We start from the raw sequence: 14,780 nt of genomic DNA, 5'->3' as shown, positions 1-14,780 counted from the left end.
CCACCCCAAAACCCCAAACTATCAGCAATGAAACGAACAGATGCAAAATTATGCTACTGAAGTAGAACATTGCTTTTAAGAGCTCTGTTTCTGGTTGTCAGATATATTCCTTTTAATATGAATTATAACATAGCAAACAGCAGTGCAGTGTTGGCTCAGAGCAGCTGCTGGGATTTTCAGTTTGGTCCTGTTGTGGGTTGACATTCTGTACCAACATTAATGAACACATATGATAGGACCCATTAATGACTGGTATCTTGGGGGTCTAGCCCAATGCAGAAGTCTTCTTAAGGCTTGGATTCTGCAATTGAACATATGAAAATAAGCCCTTCGTTTTTGCAGAGGTCAAATTCACAGCATGTCTATGTAAGTGCATCACCTCAATTCAGCAAACATGGAAGGATATATTAATTATGTATCTTCAAACATTAATGGTGCTCCACTGATGTGAGTTAGATACGTGGTTATGAACCTTGCTGAACTAATCTATCTTTCCTGAGTAGCTGTGTTACCTGGCAATGTTATCCTCTGATTTGAGAAAGTAGTTCAGAAAACACCTGTACATTTTCAGTAGACAAGGCTTCTTCCAGGGCTGAGACTTTTGTGAGGTACTGCGAGCTGCAGAAGTGCAGAATTAGTCTGCTCTGCCAGATATAACATAGCTCCACATTACATGGTCCACACAGATGGCTCTACTTGCAAAAGAAAGAGTTTTGGGAAGATGGAAAAATAAAACTATTACTTTACTCTGTAACATCGAGCCAGAACAAAGTCCTGTCTTATTCAAGGCCAAATTAAATTAGAAAAACATAATGTATTAGTGATTGGGAAACTTAGAAAAATAGTTGTAAACATTCTTGGAAATAATTTTGGGGTTCATGCAATATCTTTTGAAGTTACATGCTTTTTAGTTCCTTCCACAGTTGCTGTAAGTCCAAATACTTTCCCAGCTTTCTGCTATCTAGCCAGCAGAATCAAAGCCCCAAAAGAGATAATCAGCATCTCCTGTTACCCTAGCAATAATTCTTACTTGGAAATTTTATCCTGGCTTCTCCCTCTGGGATAGTGCTCAAGCTTGTCTTTATTATAGTGTTTTATCCTAAAGAAACAAGTTGCTGCATGCATCTCTCTGTCCCTTTACAATCTCTTTCCCTGTGGATTCTCACGTACCTTATGATGGCTGAGCATACAATACAGTTTTAGGAAAATTAATTGTAAATGTTTACGGTCTATCAGGAACTGAGTTTTTTAAAAAGTATTTCAGAGGCTGTTATAGTCTTGGATTTCAGCCCTAATCTGCCCTTGCCCACTGACCTGCTTAGTGATTTCTTCCTTTGTATGTTCTTCCTGAAATTGTTCTATGCATGAGTATGCCTCTATTTTCCTGTCTTTTCAATAAACGGTGCAAATAAGTATTAGAATGACTGAGTTAGCTGCTAATGTTTTAAAAAGAGAAAGTGGTTATTAGTTGAAAAATTTTCTAAATTTTTGCCATGTCATACCTGAGAATTAGACTGACATTTTTTGTTCAGTGATTGTTTTCAGTAGGGTTATGAAGTTATCAGAAAACACAATAAATCCTGTCAATAAATGTTGACATTTCTGCCAGCTTTAAAATTAATGATGTTTAAGATTTGGAAGTTGTGTTTAAAAGAACATCAAAAATAAGGTGCTGCAGTGCCATCTATTTTTGTAACCAAATATTCTAGTCTTCAGTTTCATCTTCTGAACTACCACATATATCTTCCTTTTCAAAACTGCCTGTAACAGGATTAAAAATATTTTTCTAGAACTGTGCTGCTTAGTGTGTCCCTTTAATGCATTTGCTGTTGCTGTATTCCTTCCTTTGCTCCCTTTACATTTCCCAGTAAATTAACTCTTTGCAGGTCTTCATCTGCAAAATTCTAAAGTAGGTTAACCAAAATTAAATATTCAACTTACCTCAAATTTTCAAGATTCTGCATTCCTAAGAAATGCATCCATTCTGTGAATAATGTCTATTTTGCGCCCTAAGAAGGTAAAAAAATTAAATATTCTGAAGAGCTATAAAAATTTATGTGTACCAATAGGAAGATTATTGACTATATTAGAATATTGTATGTATCTGTAGGATGCACAGTTTAAGGATATAAGTAAGAAATATGCAATTATTACCGTGTTAGAAAATACGCTTCATGGTAAGAGGTTCAAGGATTTACATACCCTTATAATTTAAGGAGGTGAAGTTCAGAGGGCCTGCTCACATTTAGGGCAACGTGATACATGTGAGGAACCAGGATTTTATAGTAGAGGTATCTGTAGGAGTGCTGAAAGAAGAATAAAATGCTCAACGAGCTGGAAGCTGACATTTAGATGTATTCAGGAAGGAAATGTACAGAAATTTTAATCAGTAACAATAATTAGCTGTTGAAAGCAGCATGTCAGAAGCAGTCCAGGGATTGACTTTTCATCATTGAAATTTTGAAAAATTGGTGCATTCTGAAAAAGGTGCTCCAGAACCAATAAAACATTCAGTGTGCAGCTTTTGGTATTACAGCATGAAACCAAATTAAACCAGAGCTCCAAGACCTGTCCTTGTCCCGTTTCATGGTATTGGGGTTCAACCTAGACCATCTTTAAGGTCCCATTCTTGGATTCTGTGACTGGTTTTGAGACAGAGGGTAAATTTTACTCCCTTTGTGTCTTCCAATTGGGCTTCCACTCTGCACACCATTGTTCTTATTTTCCCCTTACTGATGATTACTCCCACAGCTTCTCACAGATGCTGATGAGTGACTGCATGGAAATGCCTCCCAGGGACTGGGGAGTTAGAAAAGGCTTGAGCAGCTTCAAGGAGGAAAAAGTGTTAACATAGTGTTGACTGGGGGAAGAATGGCAGGGTGGAGAGGGATTTCAGAGCCCCTTGCTATTGCTGTATTCCTTTCTTTGCTTCCTTTTTTCCTCCTTTGTTTCCTGCCTTGTTACTTTGCTGGCTTGGATTTTATTTTGGTAGCCCATGGATTATCAAAGTTATTTTTCCTCTCTTGAGAAAGAAAACAAGTAAGTCCTGTATTGACAGGAACAAATGCAGTATATGTTTCAGTTGTACTGAAGGAAGAAGAGTGATCTGGTTGTGTAGAAGACCATAGGAGGGAAGAAGTTCTGGAAAAAAATAAAGTTAGCTGCGTCAGAGGAATAGCTTCTTAAACCATTCTCTCAGAGCTAAAGATTTTTTAAATTTATTAATTATTTTGGTTTATGAATGGGGGTAGGTTTTTTGGTTTTAGAGGGGTCTCCCCTGCACATGCTCTCACATGTGTAGTGTGAGAGGTGTGTTTGTGGGCTGTGAAGTAGTGCATTTTCTTAGCCATTTGGTTGTTTGTTGGTAACTATTTTACTCAAAAAAAAACCCCAAACAAGCTTAACAGAAAACAGTTCCAGATGGGTATTTTCTTTGGTCTCCTTTTTCTTTTACATTGTCTAGCAAATTACTGATAAAAGGAAGTGCTTTTTCGTTTGCCTCTCCTGATCTCACAGTGATAATGTTCTTCTTGTTCCTCCCAAGACCATCAGTCCTGGAGCAGTAATGTATGTGGCTTGCTGCAAAGAAAATTCTCCTTGTTGTCTCCTTGCTCTGTATCTCCTTCCACTCTGTAGCCTAACAAGTTTTTTTACCCTTACCAGTGGCCCTTCTGCTGCTGTCCATGCTACCTGTTTGTGTGCTGCAGCCTTAGTGACATGTTAAACTGCATTGGGGCAGGGAGAATGCAAGGTGATACTCACTGTAAGGAGGTTGAGTTTTGAGACTGGAGGTGGAAGAGCTATTCCAGCTATAAGGATCTCGTGGAGACTAACTAGGACCTGTGAAAGCAGTCAAGTCTTCTGGTTGTAGAAGAGTTCTCCATCCTGGCTCTGTACTTCTACACCCTTACCTCTCCCTGTCAGCTTGTTACTTCTGTGCCAGTCACTTGTTCTTCTCAACACTTAATTGTGTGCAAGTACAGTGTGCCTGTGGGAAAACATTCTGGGCTTTGACTATTTTGCATGAGTGTGCAGTGTATAATGATGTCCTGTGTGCACAGGTCTGCTTTTAATTAGCAGTGATTCCATCTGAACTGAAACAGCATTCAACCATGGTTTATTCTTTTCAGGGTTTCAAACTATGACATCTTCTGGTATACACACAACCTTTTCTTTGTCTTCTATATGCTGCTGATGCTGCATGTTTCTGGGTAAGTAAATGGAAAATACTTTTCCTTTTCCTGAAGTACAACCAGAAAGAGCAGTTTCCTTGATTGCTGCCTTTCCTGAGCTTGCTTGAGCACAGTGGGCCAATTTTGGGACAAGACATTGTCCTCTGGTATGTGTTTAAAGAAAGATCAGGCTGTAGCTTGGAGATTTGTGTGTGCTATAGCCAACTACCACAAACTTCATAACTTTCAAGATTATTCCTTTTTCATTTCCATTGCTTAGTGTCTAGTGAGAAATCAAGAAAATATAGTTTCTTTTTCTGCCCCCTCTTACCTGTTTGCTGAGACAAGAATATGAAGCCAAGTTGCTCCTCCCTTGCATATTCCTTTGTTCTTTCCTTTTTGACTCCAAAGGAGAGGGAAGGAATGGCATCTCCCTAATTACCTCTTTTTCATTGCTTACAAAATTCGCTAGTTTTTCTTCTTTTCACAAACATCAGGCCAGTGTTTATGTGCCATGAAGCTGATGGTCAGATCAGTATCAGGTACAAACAAAACTGAGCTCTGTTGCAAAGTAAAGCATCTTCCAGAAGTTACGACATATGTCTGTGTGGGTTAGGGGTTGGGATAGATGACCTTTAAAGGTTCCTTCCAACCCAAACTATTCTATGATTCTGTGAAAATCTGTTCCATTAACATCTCTGAAATTCCTCTGTGGATGTAGATGCAGACTGTAGAGAAGGGAAGGTGTATTTGAATGAGATTTACTTCTCCATGTTGTCAAATATCTACTGAAACACAGGGTGCTTGAATGTGTGACACTGAGCCCTGCTGCCTAAAGTAAATGTGGAAAGGTAATTAGGCCTAGCAAGATCATGGTAGGAATACGTTGTTGAATAAGATACGCTGTTTGAGAAATGATGAGTTCAAAACAATTGAAACTTCTTGGACACTGTTCCAGTTCTCCAGTTCTCTTAGTTTATTGGGGTTTTTTTGGGAGGTTTGTTTGGGGTTTTGTTTTTTGTTGTTTTGTTTGTTTGTTTTTATCAATGGCATAGCACTTGTTTATAGCTGGGGAAGATGGGTCTAATCTGTTCTCTCCATCCTAGGCCAGAATGAACTTTTTCTAAATTATTCTTGACAGGTGTTTGTCAAATTCTTTAAAACATCTGGTGACTGAGATCCTCCAGCCTCTCTAGCCAATCTGTTCCAGTGATTGCCTTAGGGGAATTTTTCATGTCCAGTTTAATTAATCTCCCTCACAGTATTATCCTTTGCCCATTGTTTTCCTAACCATGTTCCATTTACCAAGTTTGCAAACCAAGGCTGCAGTTACACCGCAAGCATTGAACAAGCATGTTCTGCTATGCAGCCTCCTTAGTACTGAATTACAAAGGTATTCAGTGCAAATCTGAAAGAAATGAGTGTCAGAAGTGGGAGAGGAATGAGTCATGGAGAGTAGGAGTCAGTTCAACTTTAAGATGCCTAAATGTAGGTCTCTACATGTTTTCTCCATGTCTTTCCCATTATGGTCTAATGAATTCTGATAAATACAGCCAATGGAGCCTGAAGGATGCTTCATGTATTTTGCTGTTTCAGAGATCTGCATTCAGGTGAACTGGACTGATTACTGGCTCCATTAGTGGTAGTGATAAGATCAACAGAAAGTGGCCACAAGTTGCATGAGGGGTGATTTAGATTTGACATTAAGAAAAAAAATTTCACCTAAAGGGTTGTCAGGCCCTGGAACAGGCTGTCCAGGGAACCAATAAAGTCACCATCCCTAGGGGTATTTAAGAGATGTGCAGATGCAGTGCTTGAGGACATGGTTTAGTGGTGAATATGGCAGTGCTGGTTTAATGGTTGGACCTCATGATCTTACAGGACTTTTCCAATCCAAACAATTCTTTGATCTCTTTTGAAAACAAAGGAAGCTTAGATATTCATGCTTAGGTGCCCAAATTACTCCTGTGTAGGATGTCTTAGAGATTTGCAGACACATAGCCAGTTACTGTACAGAGCAAGGTGTCTCCTGTGACTGAACTGTGCAGGCAAGTTGACTGAGGTTTTACCTGTCTTAGGAGTAAAGTATTTCCACAATATTGCTGGATTGTTGTTTTGTTTCAAACTGTTGTAGGTATGTTCTTACAGTATCCTTCTGGCAGCCAAACACTTCTCAGCAATATATAAAGTGGTGTGATTCATCTGTCAAATGTTACTGTTTTGTTTGTTCAGTGCAGAACTCAACCTTTCTGGGCACTGATCCTGGGTGTGTAAGAATTACTTTTCCTTGACAGCTTCAGAAATGGGAGTTATTGAGCTGCTGTAATTAGGCAGCTTTGCCATCCCTGTTTGCCTCTCAGTTAGCATGTTTGTAATAGCTTAAATAAACCAGAGATCACTGGAGGGGATGCTTGTGTTTGCAGCTTCTCAAGGCAATCCTCTTTCAGCATGTGCTGAGAAGAGAGAAGCTGTGGGAGTTGCTGACACGCATGCATGCAAGGTTCACTGGAAAAATATTGCATGGTCTTTGACTTCCAGCTAAATCCATGAGGCACCATAATATTTATGGAGCAGGGAACTAGCATAATGCTGGGGGTGTCTGTCGCTTTGCCAGTATGTGGTGACCAGCAGTGATGCCAGATGCAAGTGATAGGCATGATTGAGTAATAAATGCAGGCAGAAGCATGGGTGTAGGTGCAAGGACACTTCCCAAATGATTCTCTCAGGGACAGATGTGGAATTTAAGAGTGATCAGGCTTAACTTCCAAGCTGACATGATTCACTGGACCATATAGGAAGCTTGTTACTAGCTGTCAGGACTGCATTTTTGTAGGGAAGATTGCCAGTAGCCTGTCAGAGCTCATTTAGGTTGGGAATATTGCAGATGTCCTAGTTATCTTTCTTCTGAATTTAATTCTGTTGCTTCTGCTGCTGCTGCATATATGTTGAGGAGAGGAGGGGGAGCACCTGTCCTTATGTTTGATTGTGTACTTGGGCTGAACTTTCATAATAAGGCTTAGCACTCAGAGGACATTGTCTCAATATGCCTCATTTCCCATCCAACACCATCCTCTACAGGTGTCATTCAGCATTTCTTTTTTTTTTTTTTTTAATATTCTTCCTTGTGGTTTTATTGTCATCAAATCTAGATTTGGAAACAAGTCATACTTCTGAGGAATTTTATTACTACTATTATCTGTTCTTCCCTGTTTTCAGTGATTCATTCACGTGCTGAGTTATTCAAGAGTGTCTTAGGTTTCCAATTCTTTCTTAAGAGTTTCTAACTGCAGCTTCAAAGTTCTTACTTCATTTTACTGTAAATTTAACTTAGCTTGAGGAAAAATAAAATAAGAATGGACCTCAGAAAATAATTTGCAATGAAGGTTCCTTGGCTACCATGCAGGACTTTTTTTTCCTTCTATCTATTTGTGTGCAAACCTGATAAACACCAAGTGGTGGGAACATTCCTGCAGTTTATGATTTGGCAGCTTAGGCCACTTCTGCTGCAGGATTGCCTTTAAAACAGGGCTTGCTGACTGTAGGGAGGATGAGTGAAAACAGCCTGTGTATGATTGAATTGGAAATGTGATTATTTAATTTTTTTTTTCAAGGCCCCCAAAATATTTTCTCCTTTTCAAGCAGTGTCGAGTTTGAGGCTGTTCAGTGGGAAGTGCCAAGTGAGCTGGAAAAGTTAAACCTTGCCTCTAGTGACAGAAGGCTCTATTGTTGCGAAGTTTCAATCTCATTGGAAGTCCTGAAGGCAAATGGAATAAAATTTCTAACAGAAGATGAGCCTTGTGACTGCTTTCTGAAATCCAAATGAAAATAAGTTGTTTGTTATTTACTGTTACTTTAGTGTCTTTATGATTTTTATTTTCCTGTAGGGGAGTGCTCAAGTACCAGACCAACTTAGAGGAACACCCTCCTGGTTGCTTTAATCCTAACAAAACACTCCGACAGAATCTGACTGTACCAAAGGCATTTGAAGAGCTGTTTCCTGACTACACTACTGAGCCCTTCCCAGAGGACTTACCAGTACCAGAACCCCTTGTGCAAAATAGCTTTATGAGAATTTGTTCCGAGGAACCCAAGTTCCAGTCGCACTTCCCAGAGGTCTGTATGATCCGACATTTCAGGTATTAAAATCCATGCCAAGCCTTTCAGTCAGCCATAACCACTAATTACTGCTTTTCCAGACCAGATGTTTTAATAATGGAAAATATTATTAAAACCTTCTGAGGCATTCAAGGATTTTGGGGGGAAAAAACAATCTGTATTTAACCCTGAAGTGCATTATAATGTGGTGCATAGAAGAGGGAGGATGAAAAAATGTCAAGAGATTGGCTGTAATGTTCTCTTTTGAACAGCACCATAAGAGATGTATTGATCCTGCTAAAAATGTGATTTTGCAGCATAGCATTTTAGAGCAAACATTTATATAGCGTTTCGTAAGGTCCTTTTGTAAGCATTGTGTGGCAGTAGTTAATTGAAATAATCAAGCTCCATTTGTTCTCTTTTTTACATGCGGATGCAAGTCCTAATACTCATTTCTGGGTTGCAGTTGGTTGTGGTTTGGCTTTTATAGTCTGTTGTTTGCAGACAGGCTTGTTTTATATGTGGCATGGGTAAATGGGTATGATCACAGTGGGGACAGAAAAGCCTTTTCTTTTTCTGTTTTCCATTTTCCTTTTGTTTCTTTATGTTTTGTGGCAGCAGCTTTTTCTTCATCCAAAATTTTCTCTTTTCTTTTGAGAAAAGATGAGCTGGGCTGTACTGGCAAGTAGCCTGAGGGAGCTTGCAAATGTGGAGTTCATGAGTCCAAGGCCCACCATTCAAAATGGTCCCATAACAGACCCCACAGGAGTTTTTCTTTATTATTATCATTGTTTTCTGTTAAGTGTGTGTCCCCCTTACTAGCTGCACTGGGAACCCATTTTTCTATGGAGCATGTAATCCTAATGAGAAACAGTTAATTCTACATTGAATTCCTCTAACAAAGCTCTTTGGATTGGTATTTTGTTGTGGTAATACTCCTGGATTACAAGCATCAATGTATGTCTGGCTCCATATGACCCACAGGACAGCAAGGAGTCTTCTTAGGGGCTTAAGATGTCTGCTTTAAAGCCATTAATGGGAAAGGAGTCATGGAAAGAAATGACCACTCAGTGTTCTCCTGTCAGGTTTGAAACACTGTTTAGGACTTTTTTGGATTTGGAAATATTGTGATTCCAAGTTAAAAAAAAAAAAAATGTAAGCTGCTGAAACTTGTAAGGCTTTTTTATTGAAAGTAAATGCTCTTCTCGTTGCAAGAGATGTGGATGTGTAATGTCAGAAACTGGGAAGGGAGGGAAGATAGATGAGGGTTGAAGGGAACTTCAGTGCCACAGCTTGAATGACTGAGCAGATGTGGAATTGGTAGATGTCTGCCATAAGCTATTGGTAATTGACTCTTAGGATGGGGTTTAGCTGAGCAGCTGCAAATGTCTCCATCTGGAGTAGTCACCCAGGACTCTTCAGATAATCAGTGCAGAGAAATGGGCATTTCCAAGGCATTTTCTGTCAAGCATATATCTTCCATGTGAGCAAATGGATTGTGATTCAGAAGTACCCATTTCTCTCTGTTTTCTATGATTTTACACTAATTCAATATCAACATAATTTCTCTAGCACAAGAATGAAGCTTTCTTAGGTTTTCACTTGAACCTGAGATGACGATACAGGAGTAATAGTTAAATAATACTGCAAGTTAAACAGCATATTTCCCTAAATGTTAACCAATTGTATAGTACTCTGGTCTGTGTAGGTGCTGTTTCTTTCATTGCTGAAACCAGCATGCAATGTAACTACATAAATCCAGAATAACATGGTAGCAAATGAGGTCATTAGCTTTTTTTTTCCTGATGAGTTTTATGATTGAAATTGTTTGTGCTTGTGGGTGATGCTGCTGGTTAGACTGATCAAGGCTTTGGGACATTCTTGGGTTTCTGCATGTAGAGAGAGGCGTGGATGTTAGATGTGGAGTGAGATCCTGAGAGCACTCATGTAATTGTGAAAATAGAAAACAGTTAAAAGTCTTTGAGGTAACATATTTTTGTTCTCCCTTAGACATGGTTCTGGATTTCAGGGTCCCTGTGCCTGTACTGTGTGGAGCGGCTGTACCGCTACATCCGCAGCAATAAACCAGTCACAATCACCTCTGTCATCAGCCACCCTGCCAATGTCCTTGAAGTCAGGATGATGAAAGATGACTTTGAAGCAAGGCCTGGTCAGGTGAGTAAATGTGCCCCTAAAAAATCATTTTGCTTTCACGTAACATTATTTGTAGGGAGGACTATCACTTTTTAAGTACTAGACCATCACTGAATGTTTTGAATGTATCCTTTCTACCATTTTATTTCAGTATGTTATTCTCCACTGTCCAAGAGTGTCTGCCCTGGAAAGCCATCCATTCACTCTTACAATGGTAAGAAAGTGTTCTTTTCTGTACTTTCTCTTTTATTTATATTTGGTAAGCAAATGGTCTTTGTTTCTCTCAAGGTGACAATTCTCTCCAGCAGAGCTCCTGTTTAATTTATGAGGGTACCAATGAATATGAAATGGCATGATTATTATGTGTGACAGTACTCAATACATATTTCATTTTCTCCACTGTTGAGAAAAAGATAATGGGTACTTTTTGCAAAGTCTTTCGTAAATGAAAACCAATAATAAACAATAAAATCCGTATGATTTTGAGCACTTCTATAAAAAGTTTTTCAGCCGTATTTCTAGACCTTAATACAGAAGGGGCACAAATGGTAATGAACTTTTGCCACCTTTCTTTTTCAATGAGAACACATTTCTATGACTGCTTTTTTCAAAGTTAGAAAAACATCAAGTTAAAAAAAAAAAAAAACTTCTAAAATTGTCTTCTGCTTTGTTTTTATATTAAGAGGTATATCTTATCTACATAAAGATGACTTAAGGTGATATACCAGTGAGGTCAAACAATGTTAGGATTCCTACTTATTCATTTGGTCCAGAATGGGAACTGAAACCTGTAGAGACAGACTGGAATAATATGTAATTGTGTATAAATAGACCTGAAGTTCTTTGGGAGTACATAGTGCAGAGACCTGGTAGATTCTGTTAAAAAATCAGGTACTGACTGGCTATATTGTTACAAAAGTTGAGTCTGAGGTTGAATATTAGTGGCAGCCTTTTCCTTCCAAAGGGAGAAAATGCTTTTGGATTGCCTGAACTGGGCATTCTTCTTCAGGAAGACTGTAGAGATTAATGTTCATGTTTGATTGCTTTGTTTGGACTGACAACTGATACTTTATTCCTACTGAGTTATAACTCGTGCTGTGGGGCAATTGAGATATTTGTATGCTACCTGATATTCAGAGGGAACAACCAAGTCCAGTTCTTTGGGTTTGTGGGGTGGTTTATTTTAGTTTGTTAATTTACTGATCTGTATGCTGAGCTAAGAGTCACAGGGGAATCTGCACTAAATTCTACCTAAAATCAATTTTGTGCTGTAAATCTAGGAATGAATCTCACTTGAGGGAAGCTGCCTCTGTATAGCTTGGTGAAGCATTAATGGCACTTTTGCAAAGTTTTCATGGCTATTCACTTTACCAGTACAAACCAGAGAAATGTGTTATTTAACTGTTGTTAATGAAAGTAGTCACTTTTTAAGACTGTCCTCTGTAAAGTACACAAAGATAACTTGATATGGAATGCTGAAAAATTACATGCATATATGAATTTATGCAGAATGGTTTAGTCAGTACTTATTTACATTCTCTTATTATGTTAGTGATCGGAACATAAATTTCTAGAACTTAGTTTAAGTCTTGGGAAGCTCTTTCCACTCATTTTGCCCGAGTATAGCTATAGAGCTGGTCTGTACCAGTGGGCGCATCTTATTTAAGCATTAATCTTAAAACATCATGTTCCTAATTTCTCACTGTCCATCTCAGTCGAAATTAACATGATGGTAATAATTTGATGATTATTAGTAAATGGACAGTTTGGAAACTGGAATTCTAATTATAAAGATTTAGTCTTCTTATATTAGGATGCTGCTTAAACAATGGCTTTTGTAGTTTTAATTTTTAGAAGTAATGTCTCCAAAAAATATTTGGCTTGGTTCAGATGAGAGTTTGTGTCTGCTGACACAGACCTACTGGGTGAGATCATAAGATGAAGTTGAATTAGATGTCAGATTCCTTGCATGAATCAAGAATTTCATCCAGTATTTAAATGGCATAGTATGACAATGCATGTTATGAAAAATTATTTTTGCACAAGAACTTCTAGAGTGAGGAGCTATGGAAAATAAATCTCTTGTGAATTTGAGTTTTCTTAGTGAACATGAATAAGTCATTTATATACAGTGCAGTAGATTTTCAATATGTAATTGTAGTTGATAAATTACAGTTTGTATAAGTTTTACAACCATGTATTAAATATCTAACATTAAAATTAGCAATTTCCACTCATGCACAATGCATTGTATTTTATGTAAGTAATACTAGACCAGGCAATTTCTGTTCATGCTCTATGTTTCACACTTTTAAGTGTGGTGATATCCTTCAGCATAACAGCATATCCTTTAAGATCACATATATATTCTAACTATTACAAGATATTTGAGTTGCCACAAACATATTTTACTACAACATTAACTCTGCTGGAGAAAAGCTGTCATTGGGTAAACGACTTCTACAGCATAATGAGGATTCTAAGTGTCTAGGTCTATGACAACCTTTTGCCCAGCCTAAGCAGGGGGCACATTTCCACATGTCCTTCTAGGGCAGAGAATATGCTGTGGGCTGATGTCCTGCTTAGAAAGCTTTTTTGTTGTTTAATATGATGCCAGCCATGGGACAATGCTTGTAGAACGTGTAGGCAAAAGCTTAACTCAGTTGTTTTTCTGCTCCCATCTGACCTACTTGCAGTTACCAAGCAAGCTGAAACACTACTGCTGCTTCTGTTGTCGAATGATCATAATCCCTGGGGTATTTTTCTAGGCTAGTGATGGGGTGGGGGGCTTAGATCATCCACAGCAAGGAATTCATGAAAGGTGTGTGTACTTCAGGTACTGGAAGTGCACTGCAGCAATGACTGCAGCAGAGCCGGGGAAGAAGACTGCAATCTTCTTCCTGGCACTCTTGTCCTGCTTAGAATCATAGAATACTTTGGTTGGAAGGGAGCTCTAAAGGTCACCTAGTCCAACCCCCCCTGCAATAAGCAGGGATATCTTCTATTCGATCAGGTTGCTCAGAGTCCCATCCAGCTCAGAGATGTTGAATGTTTCCAGGAATAGGGCATCTGCCAGCTCGCTGGGCAACCTGTTCCAGCGTGTCACCATCCTCATTCTTAAACTTCTCTTCCTTATCTCTACTCTAAATCTACCCTCTTTCAGTTTAAAACCATTATCCTGTGTCCTATTGCAACAGGCCATGCTAAAAGGTCTGTCTCTAGGCTCTATGTGATGTCCTGTTCACACTGCTGAAATATCTCACTGTGCCTGGAGCATGCTTAAGAGACAAAAAAATGACCATTTCAGGCATATTTTTGTACTCTTGAATGTGGGTAATAACCTTAAGTGGAAAGGAAGGGGTGAGTCAGCATGAAGGAGTCTTGAAGATATTTTACTAGTCCCTTCCCTTTTTCACATTGTGTAATATTTACAGTTTAGGTCAGTTTCTTACATAACACCAGGGTGGAGGAACACTCAGGGAGGCTGTGTAAAGGCCCTGTACCCACTCCCATTCCACTCTGGCAAAGCTCCCGTGTGTTTTGCTCAGAGCTAGAGGGAGCTCTGAATTGTAACCAAGTGAGCATAAAGAGACTTTATTCTTTTTGCACCCTGCCTTTGGGTGCTTTACATTGATAAGGTCTCATTGAGCCTTCTGTTCTCCAGGAGTGAGAGCTGAACAGTCCCAGCTCATTCAAACTTTCTTTGTAGGAGATGTGTTCTAGTCCCATCATTATCTTCATGGCCTTTGTTTGGACTCTCTGCAGTATGTTCATGTCTCCCTTTTCGAGAAGAGCCCAGCACTGGACACAGGTCTCGAAGTGTGGCTTCACCAGTGCTGAATAAAGGAGGATCACCTTCCTCAACCCTCTGGCAGTGTCACTTGTACCTTCTGAAATTCAGACACTTGGAAATGACCAGTTTTCTCTCATGGGCAGTGTGATTTCCATTTTTGAAGTGTGTTTCTACTTTTTTGTTCACCAGTGACTTTGTACTTACTAGTGTGACACCTTGTCCTTGAGAAGTCTGGGAAAGGCAAGGAAGAGATGGCCCAACATTTGGGATTCCTGTGAGTGACCTGCTGGACAGTTCTAGGTAGTGCATAGTGGGCCATTTGCTTCACAGTGTCTTCATTGCTCCATTGTTTTGATTTCATTTCCACAAAAAGTTTTCTTTTTAGCATGTTTTATGATGGTTTTTTCACTGATTTTTTTCACACAACTGTACATATCTGTTATTGTGCCGTGTAAGACAGTGTGAGTCACATTTTCAGTCCTGTATGCCCTCATGTCCAATTTACTTATTTTAGATAGGGTATTATTGCATCTTAGAATTGAATTTGAGCAGAACACAGTCTGTTC

The 14,780-nt window shown here is 39.0% G+C and overlaps 1 protein-coding gene across 1 annotated transcript in view; it reads left to right on the top strand.

Moving 5' to 3' along the window:
- NOX4 (NADPH oxidase 4) overlaps positions 1-14,780 on the top strand; it is a 108,691-nt gene that overhangs the window by 22,704 nt on the left and 71,207 nt on the right. The window contains exons 8-11 of the mRNA XM_066177407.1: positions 4,131-4,211; positions 8,057-8,285; positions 10,278-10,442; positions 10,573-10,635. Of these exons, the coding sequence (XP_066033504.1) occupies positions 4,131-4,211; positions 8,057-8,285; positions 10,278-10,442; positions 10,573-10,635 (538 nt within the window). The remainder of the gene's footprint in view (positions 1-4,130; positions 4,212-8,056; positions 8,286-10,277; positions 10,443-10,572; positions 10,636-14,780) is intronic.

Source organism: Chamaea fasciata, unplaced genomic scaffold (genome assembly GCF_029207755.1).
Source record: "Chamaea fasciata isolate MVZ Bird 193981 ecotype frontalis unplaced genomic scaffold, bChaFas1.0.hap1 SCAF_2, whole genome shotgun sequence".
Lineage (NCBI taxonomy): Eukaryota > Metazoa > Chordata > Aves > Passeriformes > Sylviidae > Chamaea > Chamaea fasciata.
Note: the sequence above shows the minus strand (reverse complement) of the source record. Positions and strands in the feature narration are given on the sequence as shown.